Source organism: Heptranchias perlo, chromosome 26 (genome assembly GCF_035084215.1).
Source record: "Heptranchias perlo isolate sHepPer1 chromosome 26, sHepPer1.hap1, whole genome shotgun sequence".
Classification (NCBI taxonomy): Eukaryota; Metazoa; Chordata; class Chondrichthyes; order Hexanchiformes; family Hexanchidae; genus Heptranchias; species Heptranchias perlo.
In genome coordinates this window covers 27,025,256-27,052,660 of record NC_090350.1, presented here as the reverse complement: position 1 = coordinate 27,052,660, position 27,405 = coordinate 27,025,256, and the positions used below count along the sequence as shown (strand labels likewise).

Below are 27,405 nucleotides of genomic sequence, written 5' to 3'. Positions count from 1 at the left end.
ACTACGAGCCATATCCACTGCTCTACGCACTACAGCCCCCATCACCCACCTACCAACAAACTCTTTCAATCAGTACCCAACAGTTCCAATCAGATGCTTTCTCTCACACTCACACATTACCACTGCTGCAAGCTGCACACCAACAACTCACAGGTCTCACACACTGGCAGCTATTCAACCATGACAGGCACATCACCCAAACATCCTGCAGGACACTCACTGACACAAGTCCCACTTTCTTGCAGGAGAAGGAGGCGCATAACAGGAAGCAGCAGGTGGCAGTGGCATTTAGTCCCTCGAGCCTGTTCCGCAATTCAATAAGATCATGGTTGATCTGTGACCGAACTTCATATACTCTCCTCACTCCCATATCCCTTAATACCCTTGGTTAACAAAAATCTATCAATCTCAGATTTAAAATTCACATTTGAGCTAGCATCAAGTACCGTTTGCAGAAGAGCGTTCCAAACTTCTACCATTCTTTGCGTGTAGAAGCGTTTCCTAACTTCACTCCTGCAAGTCTTGGCTCTAAATGTTAGGCTATGTCCCCTAGTCCTAGCGTTCAAGTATAGGAGACCTTCAAAAACAGGTACAAATGCATCAGCAGCCAGAAGCAATAATCTAGCAACTAATGTGTAAATCCTGCATGGTCCCTTTAAATAGCTCTGGTGGGGGTTCCACTAGGCCATCTATCCCTTTAAATCAGCAATGCATACTGATCAAATGCATATTCTCCTTACTTTACATGGCACTGGCGTTCGTTACTTGTGTGCACAAATGCCTTTACCAAGATGGCGTCCGGTGCACGTCACGCTAGAAGCGTGCATGGGCATCCCGGATGCCAGTCTGGGACCTTAGGAGGCTGCGTAGCGTCTTAAAAAAAAATGGGCACTACACGGCCCAATTTATAGCCCTAAATTTTAGTCTCTACTTGGCGGGGCTGTCTGGAGTGAGGCTGAAACCCTTCCCTCTTCTAACTCAGAGGTGGGAATGCTACCACTAAGCCAAAGGCTCACTCCTGATAGATTGACAGCCCTTGTGATTCATAAATGAACAGTTATTTTGGAAAATCCACTCTCCTACAAGCAATACTGAATGAGATCTCAATTTATCAAAAACATCAGCAAATTCATATTAATGTAGTGGAATAAGGAGGTGCAACAGTGCTATTGATTTTTGTGAGACAACCTTCTGGTAAAACAGCCTCAACCTCACAGGGGCGTGCAGTTAGGATCTGTTTTAACAGATTATTTTGCTCTTCAGAAAAATGTGGACTTGAATGTCAACCAACAAAGCAAAACAGACAACCTTTTGATACTCCATTCTTTCATAATTTGTTTGCAAATCAGTTTTAAATCCTTTAGCTATTTACTTAGGCTGGAGAAAAACATTGCAGCATTTTCGGTTGCGAGACAACCTTTGGCATAGTGGATAGTGAAAATAAATTGGTATTTTAGTGAATAATTGGTCTGAGAAGATGAGAATGTAACTGATTTCTTTTTTTAAGCTTCCAAATTAGAGAATTAGCACTGAAGTAATTATTTAACGCTGGGGTCCATGTGCGTTAGGAATCTAAAAATATGGTCGCAGTCTTGCCCCGTTCAGCTCTGGAAGTGCACCTCCATTTTGGATTGAGCCTCGTTCATTGTGGAGCGCGCCCACCTGAAATGGTAGGGTGCCTATTTAATATATGTAAATGAGGGCCCTGCACCTGTTTTATGGACCCAAATGCAATTTTGAACAACTTTAGCGAGCTATTTGCCAGCTCTACAATAGACCCACAAATCATGGACAGGTACAGTCGGCTGAGTGCCAATTCCAGCGATATTTAAAGGGATCAGCAGCTGCTCTCAGGTAAAATATTGGTTTGTTCATTTTGGCTGCTGTTGTGCTGCTTTTGCTGTTTTGGCTGTTGTAGCTGACACTAAACTTTCCAAAATGTTGTCTGGCTGACTGTACACTTGAATTTTGACCAGTGGCTTCTGGTAAAACTTCTGGTTGACATTATGGGTTTGGTGATTTGGATGCCATTGTATCTTGAAGAGGTGGAGCAGCAAACAAGAATCCATAGAGCTGCAGCTGCAGGGAGAAGAGGCAGAAAGGGGGATGCTCGCAGGAAGCTTTACTCCACTAGGATGTACAGGGCAAGAAATGCATACCTGCAGTGTATGAGGGGGCACCAGATTACTAGGGAGGCCGACACACAGCTATGTCACCTGCTACAGCACCAGCTGCAGCCCAGTCATCTCAGGACTGCACTCAACACACACACTATCATGGATCTGCCTGTCAAATCACATTGCCTGGTCAACGATCAAACTCCAAGAATTCCGTAAAATGTGTTATTGAACATAAACACATCCAGAAACTAAAGATCAGGCCAGTGCAAGCCCCTAGTGCCTGACTTTAGTGTTCTCCTACCTACTTTAGCCCTCCTATGAGGCGCTATCCAGTGACTTTGGGAGGTGCAAGGCAGCTGCACCTCCAATGAGGGCACTTGAGGTAGCTCTGGTCAGTGACCTCCAGAAACTTGGACCTGAGGGGGCCCGGCAGCAGCCTGTAGCCTCTCGGTACAGTGTGAATGTACAGACAACATTTTGGAAAGTTTAGTGTCAGCTACAACAGCCAAAACAGCAAAAGCAGCACAACAGCAGCCAAAATGAACAAACCAATATTTTACCTGAGAGCAGCTGCTGATCCCTTTAAATATCGTTGGAAATGGCACTCAGCCGACTGTACCTGTCCATGATTTGTGGGTCTATTGTAGAGCTAGCAAATAGCTTGCTAAAGTTGTTCAAAATTGCATTTGGGTCCATGATACAAGTGCAGGGCCCACATTTACATATACTTAATAGGCACCCTTCCATTTCAGGTGGGCGCGCTCCACAATGAACAAGAGGCTCAATCCAAAATGGAGGTGCACTTCCAGAGCTGAACGGGGCAAGACTGTGACCATGTTTTGAGGTTCCTAACGCACATGGACCCAGCGTTTAGAGAATTAACACTGAAGTAATTATTTATTTGGAAGCTAAAAAAAATAATTGCATTCTCATCTCCTCAGACCAACTATTCACTAAAATACCAATTTATTTTAAACTAGCCACTATGCCAAAGGCTGTCTCGCAACCTAAGATGTTGTAATGTTTTTCTCCAGTCTAAATAAATAGCTAAAGGATTTAAAACTGGTTTGCAAACAAATTATGAAAGAATGGGGTATCAAAAGGTTGTCTGTTTTGCTTTGTTGGTTGATATTCAAGTCCACATTTTTCTGAAGAGCAAAATAACCTGTTAAAACAGATCCCAACTGCACGCCACTGTGAGGTTGAGGCTGTTTTACCTGAAGATTGTCTCACAAAAATCAATAGCACTGTTGCACCTCCTTATTCCACTACATTAAGCTTTCTGGCACCAGGACGTGCATTGGCTAAGGGTTGGCAGGGGAACAGCTGTGTTGTTATCTTGAGAGAGGACAAGATATACCTTTCCCATGACGCAATTGCCACTCGCATGGAGTTGTACCTCAACACTCATGCTCATCTACGAGAGAGCAGACTGCAGGCGGGCTGTGGCAGTACTGATGCCCCTATCCATGCTTTCACACAAACTCTGGAAGCCTGTGGAAATGGTGGAGCCCACAGCCTGAATGCCATCAGTCAGAGCTCCTCCTCGCCCTACAAGATTTCCTTGGTTACTTTTTGAGCAGTTTCCAGCCATCTCTTGAAGAACTGCTAATTGGGCCACTCAGTCCCTAGTACAAACGGATGGAGCGTGCATGGCACCTGTTACACACATTTGTACCTGAAAATGCAAGCAGGGTTCAACAACTGAAGCAGGACCCCAATTTGCATATTTAAGCAGCCTCCCAGTGGATACAGAAAATATCAGGTGGGCCTTGGTTGTCAATGTGCTTAGGTGCCCCTCTGCCCCTGATTTTCAACTGCCAGTGGCCTGTTTTTCGCTTGAAAAACAGACGGCTGGCAGTTGAAAATCACCCCCATAGAGTTTATAGTGGCAGGCTGAGAACCCAAACCAATGCTTTTATTATTGATTGAACAAACTAACACTAATAACTGCTGTCCATAACAACAGGTGCACCCTCACAAACACCAGTTCAACAGAGTTTATGTTCTCAAGGTTTATGGAAATTGTCAACTGGAGTTACAGCCATAATGTACTATTTATTTTACTGTCTTAAGTACCTCTCTGGTTTTTTCATCTCAACCATGTAAATACCCCCTCCAAAACATTACTATCGATTACCTCTATCCATAAATTTATTTTTATAAATATAACAAAAACCTTACGCTTATACAGCACCTTTCACATTTTCAGGACATCCTAAAGTGCTGCACAGTGAATTAATTACTGATTGTTTGAAGTGCATCACTGTAGTTTTGTAGGAAAATTTTGATTAAGTTTTACCTTTACATATATTTATGTTTAGCACACAGCAACAGTCACTGCACTTCAAAGCAACTCACTATGTGAAGTGTTTTGAGATGTTTCTGAGAGCTATGATAAAATGCTACACAAATGCAAGTTCTTTCCTTTCCTTATACAACTTTCAAATGAACTAGTTTTGGTTGCTAATGAATTTTGGGAATCACAATAATGCAGTATATTTTAATCTAAATATTCATAGTAGGTACAGCCCAGGAGGAGGCCATTCGTCCCATCGTGCCTGTGCCGGTTCTTTGAAAGAGCTATCCATATGGTCCCATTGCCCTGCTCTTTCCCCATAGCCCTGTAAAGGGAATTGGATAAATACTTGAAAAGTTACTATTGAATCTGCTTCCACCGCCCTTTCAGGCAGTGCATTCCAGAAATTATTCTAAGAAAAAACAATTACTCTGTGAAACTATGGAACTAAAAGATTGTAAGTGCCATAGTGCCTAATGCAATTGAAATGGGGATACGATTGGGCATTTGACATTTTGAAGTGAGGATTCTTGAATTGATGCTGGTGTTTTGTAGGCTCCAGGATCTAAGACAGCTGGATTCTTATACTCTTATTGGTGAACACTTTAGGTACAAAACAATTTTATGTAAAAATGTCACAGGAAGAATGACCATTTTCAGAGAATTTAAATAGAACTTTCAATTTTTTTTTAAAGGTATGAATGTTTTTTTTTAAAGTTGGAAGGGGTTGGAATAAAAATCAAGACTGGAGTCGAAATTAAAGTCTGGATAATACACTGTATGGTCTTTCCATCTGCTGATGTGAATCCAGACCAAATTGAAGTGTTCCCTTTCTGGTGACCAAATTACTTGTAAAGTTGTACGGTGGGAAGTTTAGAAGAATCATTTCTAACATTTTGAGCTAAATTCATGGAGATGAGAACACATCCTAAGTGAAAACCTGAAATAGTGATTTTGGGTTAATTCCTCAGATTTCTAAACTATTCCTAGCTGAGATAATAAATTCAGTAGCCTGTCCCTCTTAAAAAAAATATAGGCCCTGAATTTCCTCGATGTCTGTTATGCCTTGTTACACTGTCGTTGTGCCGGTAACTTATACAGTTCACCAGCAGAGGGAGTTACTTGCAAGCTTCCCGGAGTAAGTTAATTTAAATAATCTTGGTGCAACTCTGGTGTAACTTGAGCCTAAAAACTAATTGCTGACCCACTCCCCACCCCTCCAGGAAACTTACCTGCACCAATGGCATAACTCTTTAAAAGCATTCTACAGACTCCTGGCGGCAGCCGAAGTTGAACTTAGTATGGGTTTGGGGATGGGAGAAGTCGGGGATCCCTAAATTTTGAGAGGAAAGAAGGAAATCACAACAGTAGAATGAAGTGCAGGTGTCCGTGATCTAAAGGCGTGAAGCAACGGGTTAAAAAATGTTCCTTGAAAGCCTGTGATCAGTAAATGAAGTTGTTGCTTTCTTCAGCTCCTCACTTTCACTTGTCTGAAGTGATGGGGGAGCTGTTAGACCATTTTTTGGGTGTAAACTTACACCGATTGCAGGAGCAGCATAAATTCAGGAAATTTCTGTGTACTTGAACAGTGCAGCTATCAAATGAACCCTGAGGGTCTTTGATGGGAGTAAAGTTTGCACTGTCCAAAAAGATTGAGGAAACTTCTGTTTCACGCAATAATGCCTAACTGTACCCAAATGTGCTAAAACACAAATTTCCTCCATCTTTACAGTACAATCATGGTGTAACAATAGTTTAAGTGCTGAAAATAGTGCAGAAATTCACAGCCTATTTTTTTACTCTAACTTCTATTTATATTGATACTTGTAATGGCCAGCATTCCAGTGACTGGAAGGAAATTCTACTTACCCATTTAATTTTGTGAGTTAATTTAATGCAATGAATAATTGTTCAATTATTGAATAGAATCTTTCAAAATGTGACTAATGGTGACCTTACCTAAAAATCACCTAACAAACATTTCAACATAGAAATTGTACTTAAAATGATGCAAGCGTTCACTTGTTGTATTTTACATGCCCCAGCCAAGTATGTTACAGGTCAACCTTCCTAGGAACGCCAATAGCCTACTTAAATTAGGAGTAGGGGCTAGCATTGCAAAAGTCGGCTGTAGGGGCTAGCATTGCAAAATTGGGCATGGCCTGTCTCCTAAACTGCCAGCACAAGTGCACCTTCGTGAGCTCAAGCCCATTTTTGTCATCAGGGCTTGTATGTCCAATATGATGTAATTCAACAAGAAATTACCTGTCTGACAAATCTGATACAGATATTCACCCATATAAATGGGATTTCGGTAGTTTAATGTGATAGAGAGGGTTAATAAAAATATTAAACAAAAGATTTTAAAATATTCTCCTCTCCTTACAGTGCTGACATACTACAGTATAGCTCCACAGGCATCAGCAGTCCTCTAGTACCTTCCCAAAGTAGCCATTCTTCATATATGAGTCTGGATATTGAGTGTTGGCAGGCTACTTGACAAGGGGAAGTGGGTGGTATCGAATTCTGTCCTCCTTTGATGTCCAGACACACATGCACTAAGTTTCCAGAAGGAATCATTGAACTGTGATCAGGTGCACCAATTGTGGCTGATGTTTTCCCCTCCCTAACCCAGGGATACTCAGGTCAATTATAGTGACCCTCCTACTGCTAACAGCATCGGATAGGGATGAAAATCTGAAGCCTTCTGGTCTGTATGGCTCAGGTTCGATATTAGGCAATTCAGAAAGACAGGTTAAGTGACTTTGACAGATGATTAAAAAGATTCTACTCACCTGTTGTAAAGTGAAGGAGGAACCTGCAATCTTCTGCGTGCCTGATCATTTATTCTCAGTTTCTGAAGTTCTGTGACTTACTAATAAGACTGTAGTTGCACAAGCTTTCTTCCCTTCTTGTGTATGGTTTCCCCTACAGCAAAACCTGAGCAACGCTTCAACAGTCCCTTTTCAGCTCAAGGCCTTTGGCCCCAACTTTTCACTTCCTCTGTGCCTGGTGTGCTTGTGCCACCAACGCACAGGAGCAGAATTTCCGCTTCCATATTGTTTGACTCTGCAGTGCCATCCAGTGGCTGCAGTCAGATGTTACAAATATATAATGTTTCGACATCAAACTTGGTTTCAGCAGCACAGAGCAGCAAACATAAGTTGCTATCAAAGTTACTGTTTAACTGACAAGAAAAGAGAATTTTTGCTAGTAAAAAGGAGGACAAAATGAGAAGAAAGCAAAAGAAAATGGGGATAATTTTGACTTTGTGCGTTAGTGTAAAACGGGTGAAAGCGAATTGGCAGCCCATTTTACATCGCTCCTGATTTTTATTTCCATTGAAGTAAAATGGCAAAAATCAAAAGTGTCTGGGAGTTGGAGGTGTGCTCTCAGACTCTCCTAGAAAACAACCCTTCCACCTTCATTGCAGACCTTGGATCAGTTTTTGGTGGGCTGGGCTATGGTGTTAAAGAGTCTGGCTGCTTGTGCTGCTTCTCCGATGACCCCTGAACTGGCAGATGCCCGATTTTCACCCATAGTGGCGCAGATGCTTGCCTGCAAAATGCAAATGATGAAACCTCCATCTGACCCCACATACTCCGATGGGACCAGTGGCAGAGGTTCCTGGTGGGTGCATCCCAACATTTATGCTGAAAGCGAAGGCCTATAAATTTTCAGGCCTTGTAAAAATACCGGAAAACATTGGGAAATGTGGTTGTTGGAAAATTTTACATAATTTTCAAACTAGGCAATGTGCTACTGAGAAAAGGAAAAAAAAAATCTAAAAGAGATTGGTGTAAAATTTATTTCTCCACTACGCATTTCTTAAATTTTCTACAAATACACAGGACAATTCAAGAGTATTCAAAGCTAAAAATAAAAATCACTCGTTATGACAAGCCTAATCTCACTGACTGATATCCTATAATAAAGATACCTTGTTGAATTCAACCACTATATCGTCACATTCTATTGGCGAGAAAGAGACAGGTTTATCTCATCATCATTAGATGGTTCTATGGGATGATGCTTGATTTCCATTTTTACTTCTGACAGCCAGAGGTGACTGAAGGCAGTGCTTGTGACAATGTGGCAAGCACTGCTTAGATTAGTCACAATTATTTCCAAAGCCAGCAATGCTGCTACCTGAAATAAGGACACTATTGCACTATTGTGAATACCTCACTGTTACTTCTACGAAGTGCTCCTTCAGTAATGTGAAGCTGAGAAGTTGAGGTGGCTGGGAAGATTCCTCTGAAGACTGGGGTAGCTCTTGTCCCAATGAAGCTGCTGTCCCTGAGGGACTTGCTTCTGGTTGTCATTGTCTTGCACTGTCAAGAGCACTCGGGTCCAGGTCTGAAGCTGCATTGGAAGAGGCCTTAATGACATAGGCACATTGTCATTATCATGAGAGACATCAACATCTGTTACCACTCCTTGCAGCCTACCTTTTGTGGGGCACAGGCTCAGATATGCTACTGGTCAGTATCATTACAGATTTAATGGTCCCAATCAAGTCTTAGAAGCCCTGTTAAAATGTTGTGTTCACCAGATCCTCAAGGTATCCATTGAACGGTGGTGGCTGCCACTTTTGGAAGCTAGCAATGTCCTTAGAAGCTCGTTGCTACAGCCTTGTTGCTGCAGAAATCTACTGGACTGTCATTCTTTTCCGGGTGTTCTGCATGTCATGAGAAACTTCCTGCAATGTATTGCAGATGCATCATCATCTCCATCATCTTAACCATATACATGGAAACCATTTCCACGGCTTTCACATGAGACCTGTGTTCCCAAATCATTGTTCTTTTGAAGACTGGGCCCCTGAGACCTGGGTGCCTAGTCTCCTCAGCCAAGTGCATGGAGGAATGGCACTCTCCCCTCTTTCACTCCCAGGTCCTCATGCCCACTAGTACTCAGTAAATCAACCAGTGAAAACCCTTTTGACTTACTAACTAGGCTCTGGATTATGTCTCGGTTGTTGCTGTGACAGGTAAGGTGTCATGACAGTGTAGGTGAGGATGGGGCAAGCTATTCATCTGAGCCTCTTCCTGCAAGGCATCCCCGAGGATTTCAAAGACACAGAAGCTTGTTTTGCTGTGTAAGCATTTGCATGGCTCCTTGAAGAAACAGCAGCTGAGTGCATGGCCACAGCTATACTTTAGCAATCTACATAAAGCTGAAATAACCTGTGCTGCCTTTACCAGCCTGATCTTGGCACCTAGCTTCTCACTTCCTCAACTCCTACAGCCTCTCCTGTTTATCTTCCTACTAGCTGCAAAGTTTCTCCCTTGTGCGGACTTAACATTTTCAGGATTGGTGTTCCTCCTCCAATGGGAGTTTTTTTTTTAAACACTGGTTATGTGCTACTTTTTCCTTTGTAATGAGAGAACGCAGAGTTAAAGGAATGTGACAGCTTTGGGCACATCTTATCACCTGTATGTCTAGATGCATACCATTGTTATCAGATTTGTAGCTTAAGGCTGATTTCAACATCTCTCCTTCAAAATGAACAAAATCGTCTATGGTAATGTGAGTTGTCACAGTTAACAAGGTGCATTTCTGTTCCCTGTGAATAGGTCAGTTTTCCTGTTACCCAGGTAATAAAACTGATAAAGCATAAAAGGTACTGAGGTATGTCATGCCTCTATCATTCTTACAGGAACAGTGCCTTATCATGGCCAACCTAATGAGGGCAGTAAATTTCTTCTTACAGTGTGACAGTTCGCGGGGTGGTGGAGTTGCACTCCCTGCCTGTGCCATCTTCCTCCCTAAAGTCTGGACCACCCTCTTAAAGGGACTTCCTGCCCTCGGTTCCGAGAAGACCTTCCCTTCTGGACCTTATTGCTGCCAGAAGTTCACCTGCTAATGCATCAGTAAATCTGAGAACCCTTCCTGCTGCTGAACTCCCAGTGCTACCCCTTCCTCACTCACTGCTGCAATGTTCTACTGCACCCTGCCAAAAAAAAGTGCATCCCTTAAATGCAGCGCTGATTGCCCTTCCTCCTAGTAAAACAATAGACAATGGCCAACTTGCCTCACATAACCAACGAGGGCCTGTTCGGGAAACCTGAGCGGCTTAATGGTGGGGTCACACAGGTAGGTAGAAGTCCCACCCTGCTGCTAACTCACCAACAGGGGGAGATTTCAGCCTGAAATCTCTGTTTTTATTGCAGTGTTGCTTGTACAGGTCCAGTTGTGCATTGGAATGCAATCTTCACAGTACAATTTTAAATCAGAAGTTAAATTCTGGCATTTGCTTATTTTAGGGACTACCGGTTCCTGAAAAAATAGCAGACTTCCCTGTGAATTTTTAAGTTGTTGATATGCTTTCTTCCTCAATGATCTCCCTGAGTGCTGTATGTGTAATAGACGATTACCTGCTGTTCAAAGTATTCTTCATTTTCAACAAATAACTTGCTAGATAGTTTCTCCACTTTTTAAAATGTTTATGATCTGACCCACATGCAGGCTTCTCTTGCTCTTCCTACTAAGCTGGTCTAGCAACATTAGTGATGGCAAACAGCTCCCCGATTGCAGTAGCAGCTGACTTAAAAACAGTGTGGGTTGTCGCTTGGAGGTTCTGAAGTCTGACTCTCAGTTATTGAAAATCCAACTGCTCTCGGATTGTAAGAGTGTGTTCCTACTAGTCAAATCCCTGTTAATTGCTTTCAATTTGTGTACATTAGCAACAGTCCACATTGTCAATCCATATAGAAGTTTTGTAAAACAAGTCTGGCATCCCCAACCACATCTGTTCTCTAATTGAACTTTCGCAGACGAAACTAAGAACGGATTTGAATTGAAAAAAATGCAGAAATTAGGTAAGAAAAAAATTAATTGTTTCGAACCAAAAATTTTCCTCCAATCATTTTGTTTAGTGGGCAATCCACTGTTAAACAAGAACACATGTAAACCTTGAAACTTGATGTTTCACTTGTATAAAGAAGAACAACATATGTAAGGAGATTACAGACAGCTGCAAGAAAAATAGGGTGGTAATAGTAGGGGACTTTAACTTTCCCAACATTGACTGGGACAGCCATAGCATTCGGGGCTTGGATGGAGAGAAATTTGTTGAGTGTATTCAGGAGGAATTTCTCATTCAGTATGTGGATGGCCCGACTAGAGAGGGGGCAAAACTTGACCTCCTCTTGGGAAATAAGGAAGGGCAGGTGACAGAAGTGTTAGTGAGGGATCACTTTGGGACCAGTGATCATAATTTCATTAGTTTTAAGATAGCTATGGAGAATGATAGGTCTGGCCCAAAAGTTAAAATTCTAAATTGGGGAAAGGCCAATTTTGATGGTATTAGACAGGAACTTTCAGAAGTTGATTGGGAGAGTCTGTTGGCAGGCAAAGGGATGTCTGGTAAGTGGGAGGCTTTCAAAAGTGTGTTAACCAGGGTTCAGGGTAAGCACATTCCTTATAAAGTGAAGGGCAAGGCTGGTAGAAGTAGGGAACCTTGGATGACTCGGGAGATTGAGGCCCTCGTCAGAAAGAAGAAGGAGGCATATGACATGCATAGGCAGCTGGGATCAAGTGGATCCCTTGAAGAGTATAGTGATTGCCGGAGTAGAGTTAAGAGAGAAATCAGGAGGGCAAAAAGGGGACATGAGATTGCTTTGGCAGATAAGGCAAAGGTAAATCCAAAGAGCTTCTACAAATACATAAAGGGCAAAAGAGTAACTAGGGAGAGAGTAGGGCCTCTTAAAGATCAACAGGGTCATCTATGTGCGGAACCACAAGAGATGGGTGAGATCCTAAATGAATATTTCGCATCGGTATTTACGGTTGAGAAAGGCATGGATGTTAGGGAACTTGGGGAAATAAATAGTGATGTCTTGAGGAGTGTACATATTACAGAGAGGGAGGTGCTGGAAGTCTTAACGCGCATCAAGGTAAATAAATCTCCGGGACCTGATGAAATGTATCCCAGGACGTTATGGGAGGTTAGGGAGGAAATTGCGGGTCCCCTAGCAGAGATATTTGAATCATCGACAGCTACAGGTGAGGTGCCTGAAGATTGGAGGGTAGCAAATGTTGTTCCCTTGTTTAAAAAGGGCGGCAGGGAAAAGCCTGGGAACTACAGACCGGTGAGCCTGACATCTGTAGTGGGTAAGTTGTTAGAGGGTATTCTGAGAGACAGGATCTATGGGCATTTGGAGAGGCAGGGACTGATTAGGAACAGTCAGCATAGTTTTGTGAGAGGAAAATCATGTCTCACGAATTTGATTGAGTTTTTTGAAGGGGTAACCAAGAAGATAGATGAGGGCTGTGCAGTAGACGTGGTCTACATGGACTTTAGCAAAGCCTTTGACAAGGTACCGCATGGTAGGTTGTTACATAAGGTTAGATCTCACGGGATCCAAGGTGAGGTAGCCAATTGGATACAAAATTGGCTTGACGGCAGAAGACAGAGGGGGGTTGTAGAGGGTTGTTTTTCAAACTGGAGGCCTGTGACCAGCGGTGTGCCTCAGGGATCGGTGCTGGGTCCGCTGTTATTTGTTATTTTATATTAATGATTTGGATGAGAATTTAGGAGGCATGGTTAGTAAGTTTGCAGATGACACCAAAATTGGTGGCATTGTGGACAGTGAAGAAGGTTATCTAGGATTGCAACGGGATCTTGATAAATTGGGCCAGTGGGCCGATGAATGGCAGATGGAGTTTAATTTGGATAAATGTGAGGTGATGCATTTTGGTAGATCAAATCGGGCCAGGACCTACTCCGTTAATGGTAGGGCGTTGGGGAGAGTTATAGAACAAAGAGATCTAGGAGTACAGGTTCATAGCTCCTTGAAAGTGGAGTCACAGGTGGATAAGGTGGTGAAGAAGGCATTCGGCATGCTTGGTTTCATTGGTCAGAACATTGAATACAGGAGTTGGGATGTCTTGTTGAAGTTGTACAAGACATTAGTTAGGCCACACTTGGAATACTGTGTACAGTTCTGGTCACCCTATTATAGAAAGGATATTATTAAGCTAGAAAGAGTGCAGAAAAGATTTACTAGGATGCGACCGGGACTTGATGGTTTGACTTATAGGGAGAGGTTGGATAGACTGAGACTTTTTTCCCTGGAGAGTAGGAGGTTAAGGGGTGATATTATAGAAGTCTATAAAATAATGAGGGGCATAGATAAGGTAGATAGTCAAAATCTTTTCCCAAAGGTAGGGGAGTCTATAACGAGGGGACATAGAATTAAGGTGAGAGGGGAGAGATACAAAAGGGTCCAGAGGGGCAATTTTTTCACTCAAAGGGTGGTGAGTGTCTGGAACGAGCTGCCAGAGGCAGTAGTAGAGGCGGGTACAATTTTGTCTTTTAAAAAGCATTTGGACAGTTATATGGGTAAGATGGGTATAGAGGGATATGGGCCAAGTGCAGGCAACTGGGACTAGCTTAGTGGTATAAACTGGGCGACATGGACATGTTGGGCCTAAGGGCCTGTTTCCATGTTGTAAACTTCTATGATTCTATGATTTTATATTTTGCAGTCATTGGAATTGGCCTGAAGGAATCAGTAATGAAGAAATTGGAGACAGCGTTTAAGGTAGTCTTTTTATAACATCTTAGATGCAGTTAGGTAATTATCTGGTTAGTTGTTTTGGACTAATAGAGGGATTTTAAACCAATTTCTGGCTGTGTTGTCTGCAGTTATTTGGGATAATTTTGACTTTGGGCAATAGTGTAAAACATACACATAAATAACAAAAAGAAAATAAAGATAGTGATAGGGCCACTAAGGGATGCACAAAATAAACTCACAGACAATGACAGCAAAATGGCAGAAATATTGAATAGTTACTTTGCCTCAGTATTTAACCAGGGAGACTAACAAGGTGAATATGGCATTAGAAGAAGAGATTAAAAAAGATATCAAGACATTTAAGATAGAAAGGAGGGAGACAATTGATAAACTAGTTAAACTTAGAGAGGATGGATTGCATCTGCACACACTGAAAGAAGCAAGGGAAGAGATAGCAGAGGCACTATAATATATACATATATATATATATATATATAAAAATTCATTAGAAAAGGGAATAGTGCCAGAGTGCTGGCAGGCAGCGAATGTTATTCCTATATTTAAAAAGGGAGATGGAACAAGTCCAGGGAGTTAAGTGGAGTCAGAGGACAAGCAGCAGAATGGATAACATTCCCTTGACATCAAGGCAGCATTTGACCGAATGTGGCACCGAGGAGCCCCAGTAAAATTGAAGTCAATGGGAATCGGGGAAAACTCTCCAGTGGCTGGAGTCATACCTAGCACAAAGGAAGATGGTAGTGATTGTTGCAGGACAATCATCTCATCCCCAGGACATTGCTGCAGGAGTTCCTCAGGGCAATGTCAATGGCCCAGTCATCTTCAGCTGCTTCATCAATGACCTTCCCTCCATCATAAGGTCAGAAGTAGGGATGTTCGCTGATGATTGCACATTGTTCAGTTCCATTTGCAACCCCTCAGAAAATGAAGCAGTCCGTGCCTGCATGCAGCAAGACCTGGACAACATCCAGGCTTGGGCTGATAAGTGGCAAGTAATATTCGGGCCAGACAAGTGCCAGGCAATGACCATCTCCAACAAGAGAGAGTCTGTCCACCTCCCCTTGACATTCAATGGCATTACCATCGCCGAATCCCCCACCATCAACATTCTGGGGGTCACCATTGACCAGAAACTTAACTGGACCAGCCATATAAATGACCTGCTCTTGTAGCCACAGTAGAGGCTGCGTATTCTGCAGCAAGTGACTCACCTGACTCCCCAGAGCCTTTCCACCATCTACAAGGCACAAGTCAGGAGTGTGATGGACTCTCCACTTGCCTGGATGAGTGCAGCTCCAACAACACTCAAGAAGCGCAACACCATCCAGGACAAAGCAGCCCGCTTGATTGGCACCCCATCCACCACCCTAAACATTGACTTCTTTCACCACCGGCGCACCATGGCTGCAGTGTGTACCATCTACAGGATGCACTGCAGCAACTCACCAAGGCTTCCTCAACAGCACCTCCCAAACCCGCGACCTCTACCACCTAGAAGGACAAGCGCAGCAGGCATATGGGAAATATAGAAACATAGAAAATAGGAGCAGGAGTCGGCCATTCGGCCCTTCGAGCCTGCTCCGCCATTCAATATGATCATGGCTGATCTTTATCTCAACACAATATTCCCGCTCTCTCCCCAACACCACCACCTGCACGTTCCCCTCCAAATCACACAACATCCCGACTTGGAAATATATCGCCGTTCCTTCATCGTCGCTGGGTCAAAATCCTGGAACTCCCTACCTAACAGCACTGTGCGAGAACCTTCACCACACGGACTGCATCAGTTCAAGAAGATGGCTCATCACCACCTTCTCAAGGGCAATTAGGGATGGGCAATAAATGCTGGCCTTTCCAGCAATGCCCACATCCCATGAACGAATAAAAAAACAAGTTGGTTACAAGAGAGAAAACAGAGAGTAGGGGTTAAATGTATTTACTCAGACTGGCGGAAAGCGGGAAACGGTGTTGCACAGGGATCAGTACTGTTGTTTATCATTGGCATAAACGATTTGGATGAGGGAATCGGAAGTACAATTTCCTAATTTGTGGATGACACCGAATTGAGGGTTATAGTTAATGCTGAAGAATATTGCGAGAAAATACAAGAAGATGTTAATAAACTTGCAGAATGGGCGTGTAAATGACAAATGAATTTCAATATAGGTAAGTGTGGGGTGGTATATTTTGGTAGGAGGAATAAGGAGGCCACGTACTCCTTGGACAATAAGAGTCTAAATGGGGTTGAGGACGAAAGGGATCTAGGAGTACAGATTGATAAATCATTAAAAGTAGCGATGCAGGTTAACAAGGCCATAAAACTGCAAACAAAGCACTGGGGTTCATTTCTAGAGGAATAGAATTAAAAGCAGAGAATTTATGTTAAACTTGTGTAGCACCTTGGTTAGACCACACTTTGAATACTGTGCACAGTTCTAGTCTCCATATTACAAAAAGGATATAGAGGCACTGGGGAAGGTGCAAACAAGATTTACAAGAATGACACCAAAACTAAGAGGTTATAACTATAAGGAAAGACTGAACAGGCTAGGGCTCTTTTCTATAGAAAAGGGAAGGCTGAGGGGTGACCTAATAGAGGTCTGTAGAACTGTGCACAGTATTCAAAGTGTGGTCTAACCAAGGTGCTATACAAGTTTAACATAACTTCTCTGCTTTTAATTCTATTTCTCTAGAAATGAACCCCAGTGCTTTGTTTGCAATTATGAAGGGGTCTGATAGGGTAGAAGTAGAGAAGATGTTTCCACTTGTGGGGGAGTCCAAAACTAGTGGGCCATAAATATATGATAGTCGCTAATAAATCCAATAAGGAATTCAGGAGAAACTTCTTCATCCAGAGAGTGATTAGAATGTGGAACTTACATGGAGTAGTTGAGTACTACATGGAGTAGTTGAGGTGAATAGCGTAGATGCATTTAAGGGAAAGCTAGATAAGCACATGAGGGCAAAAGGAATAGAAGAATATGCTGATAGGGTTAGATGAAGTAGGGTGGGAGGAGGCTCGTATGGAGCATAAACACCGGCACAGACCAGTTGGTCTGAATGGCCTGTTCCTGTGCTGTAAATTCTACATAATTCTATGTAAAAATTTGCGATATTGGAGCAGCCACCCATTAAATATCTCTCTCGATTTTAAATTCATGAAATGAAAAATGAGTGGCTGATCCCTTGCATCACCAGGAAGGCCGCTACAGAGCACCAACTGCAACCCAGCACCACATCACACATTCTATGCCTCAGGCTGCAACAGGTAACATAAGCAATATTAATTTGCGGTGCATTCCTGAATTAAGCAGGTTATGGATGGGCTCTTTGCCAAAGCAAGCGACTTCATCTCCTTTCCTATGGAGGCAGCAATGCAGGAAAAGAGGACTCTGTGATTTGACAGAATCACAAGCTTCCTCCAGGTGCAAGGCATAATTAACTGCACCCACATAACTTTGTGTGCTCCTTTTCAAGATCCTGCAGTATACACGAACAGGAAGGGTTTCCATTCACTGTACATACAGCTGGTGTGCAATGACAGGCAGCACATCATGCAGTTCTGTGCCTGATTTCCTGGCAGTTGTCATAATGCCTTTATACTGTACCAGTCTCAAACCCCCCTCTCTTCTACCCAGACCATCGGGTGTCAAGCTGACCACTTGGGGACAGGCTCGAGGGGCTAAATGGCTTACTCCTGTTGACGAATATAAGTATGCAAAAAAAATCCTGACGTAAATAACTTTAGATTTAACCTTTTCTTTTTAGATCCACAATGGACAACAAAGAAGAAGAAAAGGAAACTTCTGATTATTTTCAACACAATGGCATCCCGTTTATTTCACCGCTACTGTCAATTGAACACTTCGAATGGGTGAAAGATTTCAAAATGGATCAAGATACTGTGTTCATTATTACTTACCCCAAATCTGGTCAGAATATTTCATAGTTGAGTAAGGCTGTGTCCAGAGTTGCTGCACAATTAATATTTTAAAAACTTTTTAATATACATTTTCCCTCTTTAATTTTCTCCCCTTTACAGACATAAGAAATTGACAGGCAGGAAAAGACCATCTGGTCCATCAAAAGCCTGCCCCACACTCCTGATGGCTGGAGGATCATGACTAACCACTTCCTCAATCCCTCCCCAGTAGGTCATGGGGAGCATCACATCCAAGCCGAATACTGCTCTTGCACAATGTCCACAGAATCTCTTTCTGGATGGATAGTGATTAGGAGCGAGAAATATTTATAGATTTTTCCCACTAATGCCCAGGGATGTTGAACCCAATTGTAAAAACACAACTGTTGCTCCGGTTGAGATCAGCTAACTTAGCACAGACCATGGATTAAATCTGGGTTTGTTGCTGGTTTATGCGATTCCATTCAAAACAAGGCGGTGCAAATACCAACCAAGCCATTGGAGGAGCAGACTTAATTTTTTATGATATTTCGATAAGTAAAGAGCTTATGTGTTAAAATGTATTTTTATAGCATAGTTGTTTCTGAAGATATTGAACATGCAAAGAGGTTTAAAACAAGAACTGTATAATTTGGGCCATTATGCCATCCTTCGAATATCTAAATGTATGTTACTACGATTGGCATGTAGCGTTTGGCTAACAGCAGGGTCAAGCAATGTAAGAATCCAAAATACACAGCACTAAAACTGCTTTCCATTGAATGTCCTTATAATGGATACTATTTATTTAACAGCTGAATTGTTTACTGTGGATATTATAAAATTAATCATACAACAACTGCAACCTTAGTTTCTCAGTCTGATACTTATTAAAGTAAGCAAGAAAGAATTGGCATTTATACAGCGCCTTTAACGACCTCAGGACATACCAAAGTGCTTCATGACCAATTAAGTGCCTTTGAAATGCAGTCAGTTATAATTTAGGAAATGTGGCAGCCAATTTGCAAACATCAATGAGATAAATGACCAGATAACCTATTTTTGGTGATGTTGGTTGAGGGATAAATGTTGGCCAGGAGTCTGAGAGAACTCCCATGCTCTTCTTTGAAAAGTGCCATGGAATCTTTAATATCCACCCAAGCAGGCAGATGGAGCCTTGGTTTAATTTCTCATCCAAAAGACGGCAACTCTGACAGTGCAGCACCCCCTCAGTACTGCACTGAAGTATCAGCCTAGATTATGTGCTCAAGTCTGTAGAGTGGGTCTTGAACCCAAGTCTGTAGAGTGGGTCTTGAACCCTGATTCAAAAGCGAAGGTGCTACCACATTTTAAATAAGTGCCAACTAATCCACAAAGAAGCAAAAACCAACATACCATCACCTCAAGATCACATTTTCACTCGCTGGGGAGGAGCAGTCGTGTCGCCCGCTTGATACTTGTGTTGGGAGGTCCAAACCATTTTTGGTTCGGGCTTCATTTAATGGCTGTCAGTGAGCTGCAGGCATCAAATGGGCACCCTGCTGCAGCTCATCTGTTGTGGGAGGGTGGGAATTGGCTGGCTTCCACCCTGGGCCGTCGACAAGTCAGGTCTGGGAGGGGGGGTCGGGGGGGAAGCAATCCCAAGAAGGGCTTGGAACAGGCTGCAATGGCCCAGAATATTTCCGTGGGCCCAGCTCCTCCTGGCCTCACCAAAAGAAATTAAGCTCCATCTAAGCTCTGGAAATCCCTCCCTAAACCTCTCCACTTCTCTCTCCTCCTTTAAGACGCTCCTTGAAACCTACTTCTTTGACGTAGCTTTTGGTCACCTGTCCTAATATCTCCTACGTGACTCGGTTTAAAATTTTGTCTGAAAATTGCTCCTGTGAAGCACCTTAGGACATTTTACTAGAATCATAGAATCATAGAAGTTTACAACATGGAAACAGGCCCTTCGGCCCAACATGTCCATATCGCCCAGTTTATACCACTAAGCTAGTCCCAATTGCCGGCACTTGGCCCATATCCCTCTATACCCATCTTACCCATGTAACTGTCCAAATGCTTTTTAAAAGACAAAATTGTACCCGCCTCTACTACTGCCTCTGGCAGCTCGTTCCAGACACTCACCACCCTATGAGTGAAAAAATTGCCCCTCTGGACCCTTTTGTATCTCTCCCCTCTCACCTTAAATCTATGTCCCCTCGTTATAGACTCCCCTACGTTTGGGAAAAGATTTTGACTATCTACCTTATCTATGCCCCTCATTATTTTATAGACTTCTATAAGATCACCCCTTAACCTCCTACTCTCCAGGGAAAAAAGTCCCAGTCGATCTAACCTCTCCCTATAAGTCAAACCATCAAGTCCCGGTAGCATCCTAGTAAATCTTTTCTGCACTCTTTCTAGTTTAATAATATCCTTTCTATAATAGGGTGACCAGAACTGTACACAGTATTCCAAGTGTGGCCTTACTAATGTCTTGTACAACTTCAACAAGACATCCCAACTCCTGTATTCAATGTTCTGACCAATGAAACCAAGCATGCCGAATGCCTTCTTCACCACCTTATCCACCTGTGACTCCACTTTCAAGGAGCTATGAACCTGTACTCCTAGATCTACCAAAATGCATCACCTCACATTTATCTAAATTAAACTCCATCTGCCATTCATCGGCCCACTGGCCCAATTTATCAAGATCCCGTTGCAATCCTAGATAACCTTCTTCACTGACAACAATGCCACCAATCTTGGTGTCATCTGCAAACTTACTAACCATGCCTCCTAAATTCTCATCCAAATCATTAATATAAATAACAAATAACAGCGGACCCAGCACCGATCCCTGAGGCACACCGCTGGTCACAGGCCTCCAGTCTGAAAAACAACCCTCTACAACCACCCTCTGTCTTCTGTCGTCAAGCCAATTTTGTATCCAATTGGCTACCTCACCTTGGATCCCGTGAGATTTAACCTTACGTAACAACCTACCATGCGGTACCTTGTCAAAGGCTTTGCTAAAGTCCATGTAGACCACGTCTACTGCACAGCCCTCATCTATCTTCTTGGTTACCCCTTCAAAAAACTCAATCAAATTCGTGAGACATGATTTTCCTCTCACAAAACCATGCTGACTGTTCCTAATCAGTCCCTGCCTCTCCAAATGCCTGTAGATCCTGTCTCTCAGAATACCCTCTAACAACTTACCCACTACAGATGTCAGGCTCACCGGTCTGTAGTTCCCAGGCTTTTCCCTGCCGCCCTTCTTAAACAAAGGCACAACATTTGCTACCCTCCAATCTTCAGGCACCTCACCTGTAGCTGTCGGTGATTCAAATATCTCTGCTAGGGGACCCGCAATTTCCTCCCTAACCTCCCATAACGTCCTGGGATACATTTCATCAGGTCCTGGAGATTTATCTACCTTGATGCACGTTAAGACTTCGAGCACCTCCCTCTCTGTAATATGTACACTCCTCAAGACATCACTATTTATTTCCCCAAGTTCCCTAACATCCATGCCTTTCTCAACCGTAAATACCGATGTGAAATATTCATTCAGGATCTCACCCATCTCTTGTAGTTCCGCACATAGATGACCTTGTTGATCCTTAAGAGGCCCTACTCTCTCCCTAGTTACTCTTTTGCCCTTTATGTACTTGTAGAAGCTCTTTGGATTCTCTTTTGCCTTATCTGCCAAAGCAATCTCATGTCCCCTTTTTGCCCTCCTGATTTCTCTCTTAACTCTACTCCGGCAATATCTATACTCTTCAAGGGATCCACTTGATCCCAGCTGCCTATGCATGTCATATGCCTCCTTCTTCTTTTTGACTAGGGCCTCAATCTCCCGTTAAAGGCGCTGTATAAATGCAAGTTGTTGTTGTTGTTAGGTCACGCAATGTCTGGCACAAATAGGCGGAGAGTGCATCTAGCACGCTTCACGCATTTGTAGCTGATAATTGCAATTGGGGTCCGAGACCTGGCGTAGGACACAGATTTGCATATCTAAGCAGCCTCTTGCCTGTTTCAGGTGGGTAGGCTACTCACCCATTTACAGGCTCACCTTAATATTGCATCAGGCAGGTCTTGGGCATCAATGGCTTGGCCGATGTATCCCCTTCCCCATTTTCAATTGTGGCTGCCCATTTTTCAGGCAAGAAACAGCTACAACACTGGCATCTACCCGACAATGTGGAAAATTGCCCAGGTATGTCCTGTCCACAAAAAGCAGGACAAATCCAATCCGGCCAATTACCGCCCCATCAGTCTACTCTCAATCATCAGCAAAGTGATGGAAGGTGTCGTCGACAGTGCTATCAAGCGGCACTTACTCACCAATAACCTGCTCACCGATGCTCAGTTTGGGTTCCGCCAGAACCACTCGGTGCCAGACCTCATTACAGCCTTGGTCCAAACATGGACAAAAGAGCTGAATTCCAGAGGTGAGGTGAGAGTGACTGCCCTTGACATCAAGGCAGCATTTGACCGAGTGTGGCACCAAGGAGCCCTAGTAAAATTGAAGTCAATGGGAATCAGGGGGAAAACCCTCCAGTGGTTGGAGTCAAACCTAGCACAAAGGAAGATGGTAGTGGTTGTTGGAGGCCAATCATCTCAGCCCCAGGGCATTGCTGCAGGAGTTCCTCAGGGCAGTGTCCTAGGCCCAACCATCTTCAGCTGCTTCATCAATGACCTGCCCTCCATCATAAGGTCAGAAATGGGGATGTTCGCTGATGATTGCACAGTGTTCAGTTCCATTCGCAACCCCTCAAATATGAAGCAGTCCGTGCCCGCATGCAGCAAGACCTGGACAACATCCAGGCTTGGGCTGATAAGTGGCAAGTAACATTTGCGCCAGACAAGTGCCAGGCAATGACCATTTCCAACAACAGAGAGTCTAACCACCTCCCCTTGACATTCAACGGCATGACCATCGCCGAATCCCCCACCATCAGCATCCTGGGGGTCACCATTGACCAGAAACTTAACTGGACCAGCCATATAAATACTGTGGCTACAAGAGCAGGTCAGAGGCTGGGTATTCTGCGACGAGTGACTCACCTCCTGACTCCCCGAAGCCTTTCCACCATCTACAAGGCACAAGTCAGGAGTGTGATGGAATACTCTCCACTTGCCTGGATGAGTGCAGCTCCAACAACACTCAAGAAGCTCGACACCATCCAGGACAAAGCAGCCTGCTTGATTGGCACCCCATCCACCACCCTAAACATTCACTCCCTTCACCACCGGCGCACTGTGGCTGCAGTGTGTACCATCCACAGGGTGCATTGCAGCAACTCGCCAAGGCTTCTTCGACAGCACCTCCCAAACCCGCGACCTCTACCACCTAGGAGGACAAGAGCAGCAGGCACATGGGAACAACGTCACCTGCACATTCCCCTCCAAGTCACACACCATCCCGACTTGGAAATATATCGCTGTTCCTTCATTGTCGCTGGGTCAAAATCCTGGAACTCCCTTCCTAACAGCACTATGGGAGAACCTTTACCACACGGACTGCAGCGGTTCAAGAAGGCGGCTCACCACCACCTTCTCAAGGGCAATTAGGGATGGGCAATAAATGCCAGCCTCGCCAGCGACGCCCACATCCCATGAACGAATAAAAAAAAATTGAAAATCACTCCCACTGTCTTCGGATTAAGATTAAAGGGAGTTAGGGGGCACATCTGTAGTGCTTCTTTGCCAAAGGTGCCGGCAATGCTGGCTGAACTGTACCGATCCGGGGGAGTGGGGGGGAATTGCTGGTTTCAAAAATGGATAATAGGCGTCCCCATATCATGGGTCATTTGGAATATTTTGGAAAAAAAATTATTCGCACATTTTCTGCACCCTGTAATGTTATATTGGGCATTCCCTGTGAATTTCTCTTGCCCTCAGAGAGCTTCAGGGTAAGGAAGAGTTGCAGAGGAATGATCAGGGGGAGGTCTGTAAAAGGCGGTCCGGGGTGGAATTTGGGCACAGGAGGCCCTGCAGAGGCAAAAATTCCGATGGGGCCCAGAATTGCCAAATCTCCGCTCAGCATCGCAATGGCTGCATGTTCACTCAGGGGCACAGGATTCCTAGAAAGTCTGTCGGTCCCAAATGTAGCCCCTGATATCAGATGGGGAAGGGCCTAGGATCGGAAAGTGCAACACCGGGAATTTTCTCAGCCCTGGCCTCCTTGGCACTGAGTGACCTGGTCGCTGGGATGAACCCAACATACAAGTCGTGGGACCCACTGATGTCCTGGCCTGGAAGATCTGGAAATTCTTCCAATGCCTGATGGGCTAGGCAGATAGGTTGATCTGCCGGTCTGCCAGCACTTGTGTCAGCCGGCACCCCCATGAGATCATCTGGCACTGCATTTTGCACGCTCCCTCCACTGGCAGATGTCCAAGATGCAGCCATAGTTTTGCGGCCGCCTGCCTCTGGCATGCAAATGATGAACTCTTGCCCTAACTGCAGATACTGTGGTGGGTTCATGAGTGGAAGCCTCGGCCCTTATGCCAGGGGAGTGGGGCCAAGGATTCTTTGCCCCAAACCACTTTACCACCAGGAAGTGATTTACCAAATTCACCCATGTTAAACAGGCCTTCGTTAATTATGTTGCATTTCAGCAGCAACCCATGGAAAATGTGGTGGCAAGAATTTGTATGACTTTGAAATGATTAATGAGGCTGGCATATGCCATTTATGTAAGCATTTTGAACACCCAATGCAGTTTAATCAGTTAATAGTGGGCAGTGCGCTCCTGGCACTTTCAGAGCAATGACATTCCCCCAATTATTCTGATCTTCCTGCTTTGAGTGCACATTTGCACCACTGGCACAAAGCATGGAAAAGTCTCCCTTTGTAACCACAGATTTGCTGCCTTCATGAAGATATTGCTGTTAATAACAAAAGCTCACAGAAATCTTACTAGTAAAGTTAAAAAGAAATTCCATCATAGACTTGAAGAAGCAGCTTCCTACACCAATTTTGAGAAAGTAAGGTCCCATTTTCCAACCTATTTTTACTAGTAATTATTTTATGCCCTCTGATTCAGGAACTACTTGGATGCAGCAGATCACAAGTCTGATATTAGCCAATGGCAATATTGATTCTGTAAAAGACAAAGTCCTCTATGAAAGAGCCCCATGGGTGGAGTATGTTGTATTCATTCCAAATTGCAAAGATTCTCAGCTGATCACATCACACTTAAACTACCACATGGCTCCAAATGCCTTGAAAAACAAAATTGGCAAGGTGTGTTTTAAACAAACTTTAAATGTAATAAGAGTTGCTTAATATGTTGATATTGCATACCTGTAGCCATATTGACCTATATATTTTTCAGAAATGTTTATTTAAAAAAAAATTATTATCTGTTTTAATGGTGCAGTACAAAGTGTTGTGCAGAAAAGAAACTCTGATCATACTATTCCAATAATGTGATATAATATTGCATATTAGTAACATTTCTTTAGTCAATGTGATATATTTTCTTGTAGAATAACTAAAACCTACAATTATTATACTACTGTGGTTACTTCCAGAGTTGATGAATATTATCTCTATGGTTGCCTTGAGAGGCAGCAGCCTCAACCATGTTCTTGCTGCTGGGCACTCCCTCAGTGTGACACGTTCATTTGCCATGTATAAATTTACCTGGGGGTAGCCTTGTACATATATTTTATTTTCCTTGTATAAATTGAAAGCTAAAGCAAGGTTGTGCCTGTAAACGTTAAGATGGCTGAAAGGTACCAACTCCTCTGGAGTGCTTGGTTCTTTATCCTCAGACTTTCAAAGTCAATGGATCGGAAAACTGTGCAAGTTGTATAACGAGCTGCCGATCCGCTACTGCCCATTGTACGCCCCCACCGAAGTTGAAAGATCTGCCCATTCAGGTAGCTTTTAACAATGGTCGGCCACCCATTCTGGGAGCCCGGTACTCATTTAAATGGAGCCGGAGAGCTGCGGGCGCCAAATGGCCGTCCTGATGCAGCTTGCCGGTTTAGAGTCTGAGGAATTTCGACTGGTAGTTACGCTGAGCCGGCTCATAGGTAGGTCGAGGCGAGGTGGAAGGGCGTGAGCAGCGATCTTTTGAAGGACTGCTGGTTGGACCATTCAATGCCAGGATACACGGGCAGGGAGCGTGCATGGTGCTCGCTCCTCCCAATTGTCCCTTAAAATTCCAATCAGGGTCCTAACTACATCATAGGACCCCGATTTGCAGAGTAAGGAACTACCGCCTGAGATAGCAGCCCAAGGGAAAGGCCCTTTCAGAATGGCAGCAGCTGGCGTTAACGGGGCGATAAATCAACTGAATCAAGTGAATTTTGGCTAGTTAAAATTGGCCTGTTTGTATGAAAGACAGAGCTGCATTTTTATGTCAATATTGAATTCACTTAAGCTCTGAGCCAATTAAGAGAAACACAATTTATAAGCATGGGCTTGGGGCTGCTGGTGCAAATGAGAAACAAAAGAGGGGTGCAACAGAGATTCCCTGGGATGTTAATGGTGGATGGACCACATTATGAAAAGTCTGCGAGTTGTGTAAAATTGTGCTGACTCGTATGTGCTTTTACTTATTAAAATTAATATGAATAAATCTATTAATTCAATTGGGAACCTGAAATAAAGTTCTGTGTGGGAAGTTGTTATTTGCATCTTCTGGAATGACTAGGAGTGCACTAAAAGTGCCAGTTAACTGGTGAACTAGTATCTGTGTGACTCCTAAGGTTAGAAATATGATAGGCTGCAGCGTCTGGTTCATTGATTACTGATCTCACTGTTGCCAAGTGGTTTGCTCCTACACAGATCGATTTTCATGCTAAGTGTGATTCAGGGTAAAACTTGAGAATGAATAAGAAATTGGTTGAAGCATAGAAAAGAATGGGTACTTGTTACATAAATCATGTCTAGGTGGGGAGGGGGAGCAATAAGTGAGGCCCGAGGGCTGGGTGTTGGGACCATTACTGTTTCTAATTTAAACAATGACTTGGATTCAGAAACTCCATGCAAATTGATCAAATTTGCTGACAATACCAAATTAGGTGGGGGAGGGGAATTCAAGGAGGCATCCCAGAAATCATAGAATGAATTGGACAAAATATGTGAAGAGGCAGGGAAGAGACATGAGACTGATTGCTATTGGCAGAGGTCTAAGTTATGAGGAAAGACTGGAGAGACTTGCCTTTTTCAGCCTGGAAAGGAGGCTTTTAGGTAGTTATCTTATAGAGGAATATAACATAATTAAGGGTATAGAGAAGGTAAGTTCTGAATGCTACCTTAAATTAAATGGAGAGTAGGACAAAGGGTCACACGTTCAATATAGCAAAAGATAAATTCAGGGCCTGTAACATAGGAACATAGGAACAGGAGTAGGCCATTCAGCCCCTCGTGCCTGCTCCGCCATTTGATAAGATTATGGCTGATCTGTGATCTAACTCCATATACCTGCCTTTGGACCATATCCCTTAATACCTTTGGTTGCCAAAAAGCTATCTATCTCACATTTAAATTTAGCAATTGAGCTAGTATCAATTGCTGTTTGCGGAA

The 27,405-nt window shown here is 43.5% G+C and overlaps 2 protein-coding genes across 4 annotated transcripts in view; one reads left to right on the top strand and one right to left on the bottom strand.

The window, feature by feature from the left end:
- mfsd2ab (MFSD2 lysolipid transporter A, lysophospholipid b) overlaps positions 1-7,458 on the bottom strand; it is a 119,303-nt gene extending 111,845 nt beyond the window's left edge. Inside the window, exon 1 of the mRNA XM_068006614.1 lies at positions 7,215-7,458. The gene's annotated coding sequence lies outside the window, so the exon portion shown is untranslated. The remainder of the gene's footprint in view (positions 1-7,214) is intronic.
- Positions 1-27,405, top strand: part of LOC137342609 (amine sulfotransferase-like) — a 68,330-nt gene that overhangs the window by 27,700 nt on the left and 13,225 nt on the right. For all 3 annotated transcript variants that reach the window (XM_068006621.1, XM_068006620.1, XM_068006619.1), the window contains exons 2-4: positions 13,915-13,970; positions 17,736-17,899; positions 24,911-25,110. In XM_068006621.1, coding sequence (XP_067862722.1) covers positions 17,743-17,899; positions 24,911-25,110 — 357 coding nt within the window. In that variant the 5' untranslated portion in view covers positions 13,915-13,970; positions 17,736-17,742. The remainder of the gene's footprint in view (positions 1-13,914; positions 13,971-17,735; positions 17,900-24,910; positions 25,111-27,405) is intronic.